Source organism: Schistocerca piceifrons, chromosome 3 (genome assembly GCF_021461385.2).
Source record: "Schistocerca piceifrons isolate TAMUIC-IGC-003096 chromosome 3, iqSchPice1.1, whole genome shotgun sequence".
NCBI lineage: Eukaryota > Metazoa > Arthropoda > Insecta > Orthoptera > Acrididae > Schistocerca > Schistocerca piceifrons.
Genome location: NC_060140.1, coordinates 884,344,789 through 884,357,120, shown reverse-complemented (window position 1 = coordinate 884,357,120; position 12,332 = coordinate 884,344,789). Strand labels below are relative to the sequence as shown.

Sequence of the window (12,332 nt, the reverse complement as noted above, 5' to 3'; positions counted from 1 at the left end):
CCTGTGCACTGTGGAGGAAATTGGAATGATGTGAACTGGTAGCTGCTTGAACTGCATAATGATACCATTTCAAAGCAGCGTGCATGTAACATTTGAAAGATATTGCATTCATGTTCCAACAATTGAATTCTAGTGATTCAATTACAAACATGAATTAACGAACTTTAACAAGATTCTTACAATTGAATATCGCTATAATGTGATTGTTTTGGCTTGAGTTTTGTTAACTCTTCTCATAAATTTTGTTTCTCTCGATACTTCTGTCCACACAAAGGCCTCAGTTATAAATGTCTGCTGATTACACTCTCATCTAGGAAGAGCAGTATATTTTCTTTACTAATGCCTGTCCTACAATATGTTTTTGAACACTTTTATGTTCGCCTTCCCAAGTCCACCTGGTTTTGAAGTCTTCACTCGCACTGTACCTGTTACTTGTCGACTATGTCCCTGAAACCAAATATTTGAATGGCTTCCTGATCCATCCTTTCGTCTACCATATCGCCCTATGTAATGCTGAGATGTGCCGATCCTGCTCCTAATCTGAAAGGCAATCAATTCCAGAGAGCATATGCTGGAAGAAAATGGAAACACATCAACTCTAATGAGCATGATTGCTGGCTGATCAAACTGTCGCCAACAAATGTGTAAAACTAGAAGCATCTCACAGCCAATAATTATTCTAACATAGTACACAAATCTTGAAACACTTCTGTAATGAACATTGTTCTAGATACTGGCGGCTCAGCATATCACAAAAAGCGATGGTTGGATACACGTTTTACTGTACAATAACTACTATACTGAATATTACTTCACACGACGTAAGACATGTACAAACACATTGCATTACCAGAGCACAGTGACTCTCTTTTGTCCCGCGAACCCACACCACACAGTCTTTTGCATGGGAAAGTTTGTTTCTTCACTCTATCGATCTTGATTGGCTTTCGATTATCTTTAACTTCCAATGTTATTGTTCTTGTCACTGCTACATACTACCCCCCTCCCCCCCAAAAAACCCTTGCAGTGTGGAGCACTAGGGGAATGACATAAGCAATATGTAGATGTAGTGTTTCCATCAGATGGTGTAATACCCATTAGCAGCACAACAAACATGAAAGTACAAAGAGACACAATAAAACATACTACTTAGAAGAGCGACATTGTTTCAGTCCACTTAATGTGTCAAGAGAGAGAGAGAAATAAACACTGTATAATATATAATTAAAATACATGTAAGAACCTCCTTGACAATAGAAATTTAGGACAGTACTGACAACAGAATAATCACATATTCTATAGCAAGCAGAATGGATGTACCTGTGAGACAAGTAATGGTGCAATAAAGACGTGTGAAAAAACCATGAAACAGTTGTCTTTTAGCAGGAAGAGGAAAAAGAGATCAGATTCTCCACAGGTACCTATTACTGTACAGTATCTGCACTGTGAGTGATACTTCGTCTTTCATCTGTTTGACATAATAGTCCTCCAAGTGCTTTGGTGGGCTGCACCAGTGCCAATAGCGTGATTGTGTCGCATCAGCTGCTGTGGCAGTAGGGGTATGATCTAGAGCAGTCAACTGTCTCTGTACATGATGTGAATCCTCTAACTTTTCAAATAAGGTAGGCATAGATGGTGAATCTTGTGACTCGGATGTTGTGTCTTCATGTTACAAAATTCACGCCGGTTTCAGCTAATGTGTTGAAACTGTTGATGATGTTCCACGTACTCTGACGTCGAAAATGTTGTCGCCTCGGCATAACACTCTGTGTGAACCTGAATACAGTTGTTGGAGCAATGGCCTACTATATCATCATACAAAATTACAAAATCAATGTGTTACAGTTCTCTGTGTACAAACACTTGTTGAGAACTGTGAGATTGTCGGGAGAAGTATGACTCCTGGCAATATGCATTTTCACTCATTGAAATAATTCAGGAAAATCTTTGAAGTCCGATAAGTCTTTAGGTTCAATGAGTTCTACTGGTAGGTTTAGTGCTTGTCCGTACAGAACTTCATCAGGGAGGACAGTACGTCCTCTCTGAAAGCTGATCTCACGCCTAATGACACCCAAGGAAACTCTTATGTCATTCATCCCCATGACACATTACTGACACATTGAAAGAGTGATGCCACACTCTAGTGACTCGTTGGTTTGCGGTAGCAGGCTGTGGTTCAAAACCGTTTCATTCCACAGATATGACAACGATTGGACAATAGGGCTGACTCAAACTAACGACCATGCTCCACTGTGGTTGCCACAGGCATCCAAAGCATGCAATCCATATTTCTATAAATCCATTTTCTCTTGATTCCACCGAAATGCCTGTCAGTGCAGTAGCCTCAACCCACCTCGATACTCTGCCTGTAACTTATAAGGTATATTTAAATCCTCTGGGTACTGGAATGGGGCTAGCCATTTCTGAGTGTACATGTTGTAATTGTCCAGCAGGAATTTTGAACTTGCCTAAAGCTGGAGATTAGTGCCATCCAGTTTTAGTCCATTGAAACTCCACATCTGCCATTTCATATCTGGCTGTACAAAAAGCTCCATCACAAGCTAACTGTTGGGCATATTCCTGGATGAGCCAGTACATGGAAGTTGCTAAAGATGGTTGTTTTATAATTCTTGCGAATGGACTGATGCATCCTTGCGGTGTCACAGCGTAATATGGTTACTGTTCTGATAATTTGTTGACATTATAATTTTAGACTTTTTGTATTGTTTTTTGATAACTGTTTGGAGTTCCTCACTGGTATCTTTTTCTGCCACAAGGTAGTCAAAGTGAGAGCAAACTGACAGAACTGATTCTGGACAGATAGTTGCGACCATATTATTTACGCCCTTTATGTGTACAGAATCCATAGAGAATCGACTGACGAAAACCAGGTGTCTATAGCGTCATGGTGAACAGTCCTTACTGGGGTTTCTGATCTCCCCCCCCCCCCCCCAGTGGGCAGTGGGCAGTAAATATTTTAAATTTTCTTCCTTTACTATCTGCCTCATAAAACACTAACAACTTTCGATCAAACAAGTACCATTTACACCGAGCAGTAGTCAACTATTTTTTTTTAAAAAGAATGACGGTGGTTAGTGTTTTCCATCAAAAATACGATGCAAATACAGTGCAACCGCCACATAAGCTTTTAGGGTTAATGAGGCTCCCTCTACGAAGTGTGCTAATGTAACTGCCTGTTCTAAGCTGAGTTTGAGCTTTCCAAATGCTTGTTTCATGTTGTCTGCCCATTTAAGCACTCTTGATTATCCTTTCCCACCAGAGCATCCATCATAGGAACCTGTAATTGTGATGCTATTGATAATGTCACGTACAAAAACTGATAGTCCCTAAGAACTGGCGCAACTCCTGAAAGGTTGTAGGTATAGGCATATAACGGATTGTTTCAACTTGTTCATTTGTGGGTTTAATCCAGGTGCTGCTTACAGAATGACCCAGAAAAGTTACTTCATTTTTTTCTGATTTGGCAATTCTCCTAATTGTTTATGAAGCTACGTTTCTGAAGAATGTTAGATGTTGATGATAGGTGTCTTTCATACACTTCAGCAGTTTTTGAAAAAAAAACAGGATGTCATACAGATAGCAAAAACAGATTGAAAATCCTGTTAATCATGAGTCAATGAAATATTGCCAAGTCTGGGTAGCATTTTTAAACCCAAAAGGCTGCGTATAAATTCAAACAGCCAAAGTTAGCGATGACCACTGCTTTGCGTACGTCTTTAGAAGCCATTGGTATTTGGTGATGGGCCTTCTTACATTCTATCACATTGAACAAGTTTGCCGTTGCCAGAGCATGTAAAAAATCTTGCAGGTTGAGAACAGGAGATCTATCCACGACTGTAAGAGAGTTAAGTGCTTGGTACACTCAACATGGTCTAAAAGAAATACTGAGTGGGTCAGTGACTCTCTTTGGCTTGGTAAAGGCTGTAGCACACCTATGTGCAACAGTTCCTCTACGATTTGCTTAGCTGCTCTACATCTATCCAGTGCCAGTCTCTGTTTTTAATTTGGGTTGGGGGGGGGGGGGGGGTGGGATGGCTTGTGACATATCAACATATGGCCTTGTCCCATGTCTAACTCCCCTAAATGCATTGAAACCACAACATTTCTCGACTGTATGTCGCCTCCTGTCACTCTGGCTGAGTGAATCACTTTAAACTTTCACTGCACTAACATGACTTGTGTGTTCCACAACAGTTGACATTGTGCATCGCTACTCAGTGTCACTGTTGGCTGTGCTGCTGTTCCTCCTACAGCAAATTTTATTGGACTAATGTTTCTACTGCAGTAAGTTTGCTATCCTTTTATGTATAATATCGAACTGCTCTTGACGACACTTTAACTGTACTTCTTGTTCTGTATTCTCTTGAACTAATAATACTTCATGTTGTAGCACTTCCTTCATTTTGTTGTTAGCACATGTTATTTCCTGTTTCACCATATGTGTGAAGTTCGAAATTTTGCCTTTACTCTCTTCTTGTGCTGGAGTACCTAAAGTGCCCATGTCCTTGAATGTCTGCACTCACTGTCCTGTCATAAAACAAGTTCTTACTCTCCCAGCTATGCCGAGTGACAGTCTGTGATAGCGGAGAAAATACGTCCCTATAATTGGCCGTGATACATATGCTATCACAAAGATTCAGTTGTATTTGCACTGGAGTGGCCATCAAGTGTCATTTCGCACAATGATGAACAGGTGTCATTAATAACACGTAAAGATGTCTCCTTTGAATTGCAATCTAAACAAGCTTGCTCCCATGGCATTTTATTAACTGCTGAACCAGAGCCAACCAACGGCGTGACAATTCTAAATGGAAATTCTGGGGTCTATAAGCCTATGGAGCATAAGGCTATTTTGGTCAACTGATTTTGCAACCTGCTGACATCATACCTTACATGTACATCTACACAGATTCTCAGCAATCCACCACACGGCGCGTGGCGGAGGCTACCCTGTACCAATACTAGTCGTTTCATTTCCTCTTCCACTCCAGAGCGAGGTGAAAACGACTATCTATATGCATCCACATGAGCCCTAATTTATCGTATCTTATCTTTGTGGTCCTTATGCACAGTGTATGTTGGAGGCAGTAGAATCATTCTGCACTCAGCTTCAATTGCCAGTTCTCTAAATGTTCTCTATGGTGTTACTGAAAAAGAATGTCGCCTCCACTCCAGGGATTCCCATTTGACTTCGTTAATAATGACTGTAGGCCGTTGGGTGTTGTTTGAACCTACTCGTAACAAATCTATCAGCCTGTCTCTAAATTGCTCTGATGTCTTCCCTTAATATAACGTAGAACGGATCCCAAACACTCGAGCAGTACTTAAGAATAGGTCGCACAAGTGTCTTATACTGTTTCCTTTACAGATGAACTACTCTTTCCTAGCATTCTCCCAAGGAACCAAAGTTGACCATTCACCTTCCATGCCACAGTCCTCACATGCTCTTTAGATTTCATATCGTTTTGTAACGTTACGTCCAGATATTTACATAATGTGACTGTGTCAAGCAGGACACTGCTAATGCTGTATCTGAACATTATTGGTTTGTCTTTCCTACTCATCCGCATTAACTTACATTTTACTACATTAAAGCTAGCTTCCATTCATCACAAAAATTATAAATTTTGTCTAAGTCATCTTGTATCCTCGAACAATCACTCAATTTTGACACTGTACTGTGTAACACGGCATCATCAGCCAACAACTGCAGATTGCTGCCCACCCTGTCTGGCAAATCATTTATGTATATAGAGAATAATAGCGGTCCTATCACACTTGCCTGCAGCCCTCGTGACGATAACCTTGCCTCTGATTAACACGCGCCGTCGAGGCATACATACTGGGTTCTATTACTTTAAAAATCTTCCAGCTACTCACATATCCGTGAACCTATTCCACATGCTCGTACCTTAGTTAACAACCTACTATCGGACACCATGACAAACGCTTTCTGGAAATCTAGAAATATGAAATTTAGCTGTTGCCCTTCATCCATAGTTCACAGTATATCATGTGAGAAAAGAGCAGGCTGAATTTCGCATGACTGGTGCTTTCTAAAACCTTGCTGATTCGTCAATATAAGTTTCTAGGTCTCAAGAAAATTTATTGTATTTGAACTGAGAATGTGTTCAAGGACACTGCAGCAAACTGATGTTAGGGATATTGGTCTGTAACTCTGAGGGCCCGTTCCTCTGCCATTCTTATATGCAGGAGTCACCTACGCTTTTTTCCAGTCGCTTGGGACTTTGCGCTGGGCGAGAGAATCGCGACAAATGCAAGCTGGGTAGGGAGGCAATACTAAGGAGCACTGTTTGAAAATCCGAACTGGGATTCCATCAGGAACTGGTGACTTATTTGTTTTCGTCTCCTTCAGTTGTTTCTCTAGGCAGAGATAATTATTACTATGTCACCCATAAGGGAGTCAGTTCGATGGTCAAACGACGGTATGTTTGTACGATTCTCCTGCTTAAACGGTTTATTAAACATGGAATTGGTCAACAAGTCACTGGATGGAAGCCTCAGACTGACTTAGCGATTTTACATAGCACGAGAATTTTCTCTGGTCCTCTCCAAGATCTTTTGCTAAGGTATGACACTGGTAGTTGTGGTATGCTGCATGTGTAGAGCACTGAACGTGGTGGGGCTATGGTTATCACAGTAGACTCACATTCAAGAGGATGACGGTTCGGATCCCAATCCAGTCATCGAGATACGATTTTTCCAGGATTTTCCTAAATCGCTCCATGCAAATGCCTCTACGGTTCCTTTAAAAGGGCACGGCCGATATCCCACATCCTTCCTTAATCCGAGCTTGAGCTCCGCCTCTAAAGACCTCCTTGTCGACGTGACTTTAAGTACTGATCTGCACCACCTGCTCCCTCCACGCATAGATCTTTTGACAGATGTACAAATCTCTAGTATCCACTGCTTGTCATCATTTGTGCATTCTCTTTTGAACCAAGGGTGCAACAACCCTATTTCTCATCATTTATCCAAATCTTGGTGAGTCTTTTGCGTCCTTAATCAACTTACTTGGCATATGATTCTCCAGATCACAATTTACAGTGTGCTTAAACTTTGTCCATAATTCCTCTACACCCATCATCCTGGAACTAAGTGATGCCAGTTCATCACCTAAGTGAACTGCTAACAACTGTTTTTCTGCTCTATCTAGCAGAAACCCTCTTCTAGTCTTCTTGACTGATTGTAGATGGAGCGAGGTCGTGCAATGGCTAGCACAATGGACTCACATTCGGGAGGACGATGGTTCAAACCTGCGTCAGGCCACCCTGATTTACGGTTTCTGTGCCTCCTTCAAATCAGCCAACTAACCAACCAACCTCTTTGTCGCTACAAGGTAGAAGATATTTCTATTATGTGTGGATTGCCAAACTAGTTGATCACGAGAGGTTTCAGAAAATGTGTTCAAAGGTATTTCACACTACCATTGTCTGTACCCCCTGCAATGAATCCATAGACATCCAACTCTATACTCAGTAGGATAAAGTCGCCTGCAACTAGTATTGCAAGATCTGGGTATTTATGTGCTACTTACTGTACACTTTCTTTGAATAACTCTAGATCTGTCACAGCAGATTCAGGTGGTCGATAACATCCAACTTTTAACTAGGTTTCACCTCACGCTCAACTTCGACCTCAACAGAGACAATATTTTTGTCAACTGCAATGGATACTCCTCCACCTGGCCTCTAATCTGTCTTTCCGATATACATTCCATGACTCTTTAAATATCTCAGAACTTTCCACTTCATGTTTCACCCAGTTCTCGGTCCCGAGAATAGTCTGAGCGTGAGAACTTTCCTGGAGGGCAGTAAATTCAGAACTTTATTATGAATACTTCGACAATTTACTGATAAAATTTCGTCAGTCTAAGCACTTTATACTCAACGTGGTCTGACTTCCCTAGTTACATATCGACTGGCGAGCCTACCCTTATGTGCACTCCACAAGTACTCTTTTTGTAGTGCATCCCTAATATATCAAAGAGAGTCCTATAAATCCCAAACCGATAACGCAGGTCTAGAAATCTGCAGCCAAGACCATCGAAGAGTCGACGATTCCTTTGCCTGAGTCTCTCCACTCGGCTGCAAACTGGAGGTGCCCAATCGTCTATAGTCATAATGCTGCAAATTGCTAGCTTTGCTTGAAGCCTACGCTTGAGGCCAGCAGCCTTCACCATTTCCGTCAGTCGCCTGTATGAACTAAGGATGGCCTCAGATCCCATGTGGCTGGCGTTGTTGGTGCTGATGTGAGCCACAACTTGCAGACGACTGCACGCTGCATGCTTGATATCTGTAAGCAAGGCAGCCTCCACATCTTAGACGCGGTTCCTACATACCGAGTTCACTTTGGCTTTCTTGTCAGCCCTGAACTCTACCTGCCTAAGGTGCCAATAACGAGTAAACCTCTACCCCTGTGTGCCCATTCAGACCCTGCTGAAGGAGCCATCCAATGCTCCTGTAGTAGACTATTCTTGTTGGTATTTGAAATAACAAAGTGAAATAAATTTGTGAACTGTTGCACCAAACTTCTCGTGATACCAACATATTCGTCACAGAGTAAGTCGCTGTGTTGTTCTGATAGCACTGCAAGGCGAACGTCCTCAGGGCGACATCCTGTGTTCATGAGAGGTTGACTGCTTCACAAAAGTCTGGTTGACTGCCGTTACGCTTCGTCGCTGTGGGTCCCATGATACCTCACACTCGCCTTGCCAGACTTGAGCGACCTTGTAAGTGCTCGTGTTTCACCAGGAGAATACCCTTCTTGTTGTACAAATTTGGGTGACTGCATAACATGGAAAAAATATGTAATGCACGAATGAATAGCTTTCATTATATAGCTGAGATAATGTTTGGATTCTCTCTACTAAGTTCAGTTTGGCTTCTGTAGGTTCTATCTCCCTTGACATAAGTGTGGCTTCTATTGGAGGCAGAAATTGTATTAATAATGCTCTGTATAAGGTGTTATTGGGTAAGATATTGGTTGATGTAGCTTACCAAGGGTGCTGCCATAAAAGAGAAGGCGTTCTATTTCTGATTTCTTCTTCGTGCACGATCTTTTGTTGGTTGGTTGGTTGATTCAATTGAGGGGACCAAACAACAAGGTCGTCGGTCCCATCAGATTAGGGAAAGATGGGGAAGGAAGTCAGCTGTGCCCTTTCACAGGAACCATCCTGGCATTTACCTGAAGCAATATTGTAAAATAATGGAAACCTAAATCAGGATGGCCAGATGCGGGTTTGAACCATTACCCTCCTGAATGTGAGTCCAGTGTGCTAACCACAGCAGCACCTTGCTCGGTAAGGCCTTTTGTATTTGATGTTATGGTGTCTCTGAAAAACGTAACAGTGAAGCTATTTTGTCGTAAAGCTTATTTGATGTAGGTGGAGAGGCTAATGAGATTAGAATGTTCTGTCAGATCCTTCAGCAGTACCATAAACCTTCGAGTATCGTCTGTTATTTAGTAACTTTGTAGAATTAATTCGACAATTTGAAACTAATCTAAGGTTGGTTGGGCCCTAACGCTGTTAATGTAGGAATGTTTCCTGATCTCAGTGGCTTGTCGTCAAAAACTTGTTGAAAGGATATCGTTTTGCCAGGTTTGGACGGCAAAATTGCTCGGCACACTTGCAGATCGGTAGTAGGTACACCTACTGCACACCTCACTCAGCTGTGCGGTTAGAATAGGCGTAGAAGTAAAATCAGATCTCAAATGATAGAGTGGTATGTCGTAAAGTGGGTGGAAACATTAGGTTATATTCTGGAGCGGTTAAGTCTTGTGGTGAAACAATCTGATGTTGAAAATATTCCACATGTGGTATCTTGTAAAATGTTTGATGGTTTGTGGCAGAATTTCGACATTTTGGCTCCCATACTGCACGAAGGTCTGGTAAAACTTACATAGTCTGTGCAGTTTGTAGGTTCATAATCCTGTCTCATCCAATTTTCTTCATCCTGCACTGATAGAATGAGAATGGTGTGCAATTCGCGAATTGAGTCTGCATCCTGAGTGACAACTTTCTGGTATTGTAAGTTATCCATTTTAGTTGTTCTGCATTCGTTGTTGTGAAGTATCTCAGTGTCACTAGTCTAAGTGGATTGGAACTAATGATGGTCACACACTGTTTAATGAACAATAAATACTTTACTGAAAATTGTTTCAGATAGGGCACATATAAACACATTGTATTACTAGAGCACACTGACTTTCTCCTGAAGAACCCACAGTTATCGAGCTATCTTATGGAAAACTCTGTTTCTTCACTCTATCAATCCTGATTTGTTCATTATCTTTAACTTTTGATGTTATTGATCTTGTTACCGACAGTAGTGGGATCAACCAGCAACACACTGATCCTGGTCAGAAACAAAGCCAAAGCTGCCTCTGTTCCAGGACGCAGCAGAGGTTAGCATGAGTGGACCAGCAAGTGTGCTAGCGACAGCACACCAGGGGAGGAACGAGATGATCACCCTAGGTCATCAGACAATATATCGACACCAGGGCAGGCAGCTCCCTGCCACGCGACAGCCGCCACTGTGACAGGCGTTGACCAGTCTTCGTTAGTTGCCCCGCTAACTGTATTACTCAACCTTGCGGAGATAATGAGGCCGGTCTCCGAAACTGGGACATACTTCCGATGTGGGCGATGCCCAGAGCAGCGATAACATGCCATGTCCTGCTGCCAACAATAGAAGAAAAAGTCTGAAAGGAGGCGACATCGCTAAAAGAGAAAAAGAAAATATCTACATTTCACAGATCTAGGAGGTCTAGTAAAAATTGCTATAAGTGCATCTACAAGTGGGAGAGAATCATCCCCTGAAGAATAATTCTCTCTCGTAACCTATGCCACACAGTTCACAGTGATTGACAGAATATAAATGTAGAAGGAGCTAGACCTACGCGTACTTTTTAGGAATTCGCGCTACTCAAGTGCTACTGCATTGAGCGCGTAAACTCTTTGTAGTACTTACTGATCGATTGGAACATCGATAACGGTTCGTATCAATTGGTGCCTGAAGTTCATAGATGTAATTGTACAGTGTGTGATTGTCTGTGACTGTGTGAAACATAAACAAACTAGTATTGGTGTCTGTTGTCGCGTTTGTGTTTTAAAGTTTCCTTTCCTCATGCCTGTGGAAACGGCAACGAAGAAGAAAATGTGGGTTGCGGTTGTGCATTCCCCCCTCTCCTTGCTTAATGAATGATTTCGATATTAAACGGCTACTTAAATTTTCATTTTTTTCATCAGGGCCAGAAACCGACGCGCAAGTAATAACGCGAAGAGTGATTCAGACTCCGGGGCATCAGACAAAGAAAACAAGAAAGAAAGAGGCCGTGATAAAAAGAAGAAAGCTCCATCTTCGTCCAGTGGAAGTGGCAGTAGTAGCCGCAGGTACATGAAAACGGGTCACAGCTTTGTAATAAATAATTTTTTTATTGTGGTACTGCGCCGTATTATTGTTTATATTCTGTTTGTTTTACTTAGATATCCCAGTCGCGTCACGTAATAATGTCAGACTCACAGTGTTGGAGTATCTCATTTATAGGATTATTCACCTAAAGTCATAACGCGGCTGTTGTGGCCTAGAAATTTCGAGTATAATTTCGTTTCCAGTGGGATATTTAATGATGTAATACAGTCAAGTTAATTAATCATACTCTTTTTGCATGATAAATATATATCTTTGTCAATATTTCTCATTGTAGGATGTAAGTTTTCCTACATAGATCTAGTGAATTGTGTTTTATTCATCTCATGACATACATTTGCAGTCCATTTGGTTTCCGTACAGGAGACATCTCAAAAATTTATAAAACAATTACAGTGATTTTTACATTAATAAACAATAGCACTATAATAAATAACGACACTATAAGGTTAACACATTGTACCCAGCTCAAATTTCCAGTTTGTCCCGCATGAATTCATCCACTGAGTAATAACACTTAAGTGTCAGTACCTCATATAGCATTCTTTTAAGTGAACCGAAATCCATCAGCATCAGCTTGTTCCCTTTTAATTTATTACAAATTTTCATTCCCTTGTATTGAGGTACCTGGGCATACAGTCTGAGGGGGTGGGTGGGGAGCATAAAATTTTCTTTGTTTCTGGTTTCATGTGAATGGACAAAATGGTTTCCCTCAAATAATTCATGTCTGGTGTACAAATATATAATAAACTCATATATGTATAAGGATGGCAGGGTTAATATTTTAAGTTTTCTAAATAATGGTTGACATGGTTCTTTGTGATTTGCAGTGCACATATTTCCTATTATATGCTACTT

At 41.3% G+C, this 12,332-nt stretch overlaps 1 protein-coding gene across 1 annotated transcript in view; it reads left to right on the top strand.

The window, feature by feature from the left end:
- The first annotated feature begins 11,043 nt into the window (after window positions 1-11,043).
- The window catches only part of LOC124789563 (RNA-binding protein with serine-rich domain 1-A-like), a 72,304-nt gene continuing 71,015 nt past the window's right edge, over window positions 11,044-12,332 (top strand). The window contains exons 1-2 of the mRNA XM_047256967.1: window positions 11,044-11,203; window positions 11,294-11,437. Of these exons, the coding sequence (XP_047112923.1) occupies window positions 11,172-11,203; window positions 11,294-11,437 (176 nt within the window). The 5' untranslated portion in view covers window positions 11,044-11,171. The remainder of the gene's footprint in view (window positions 11,204-11,293; window positions 11,438-12,332) is intronic.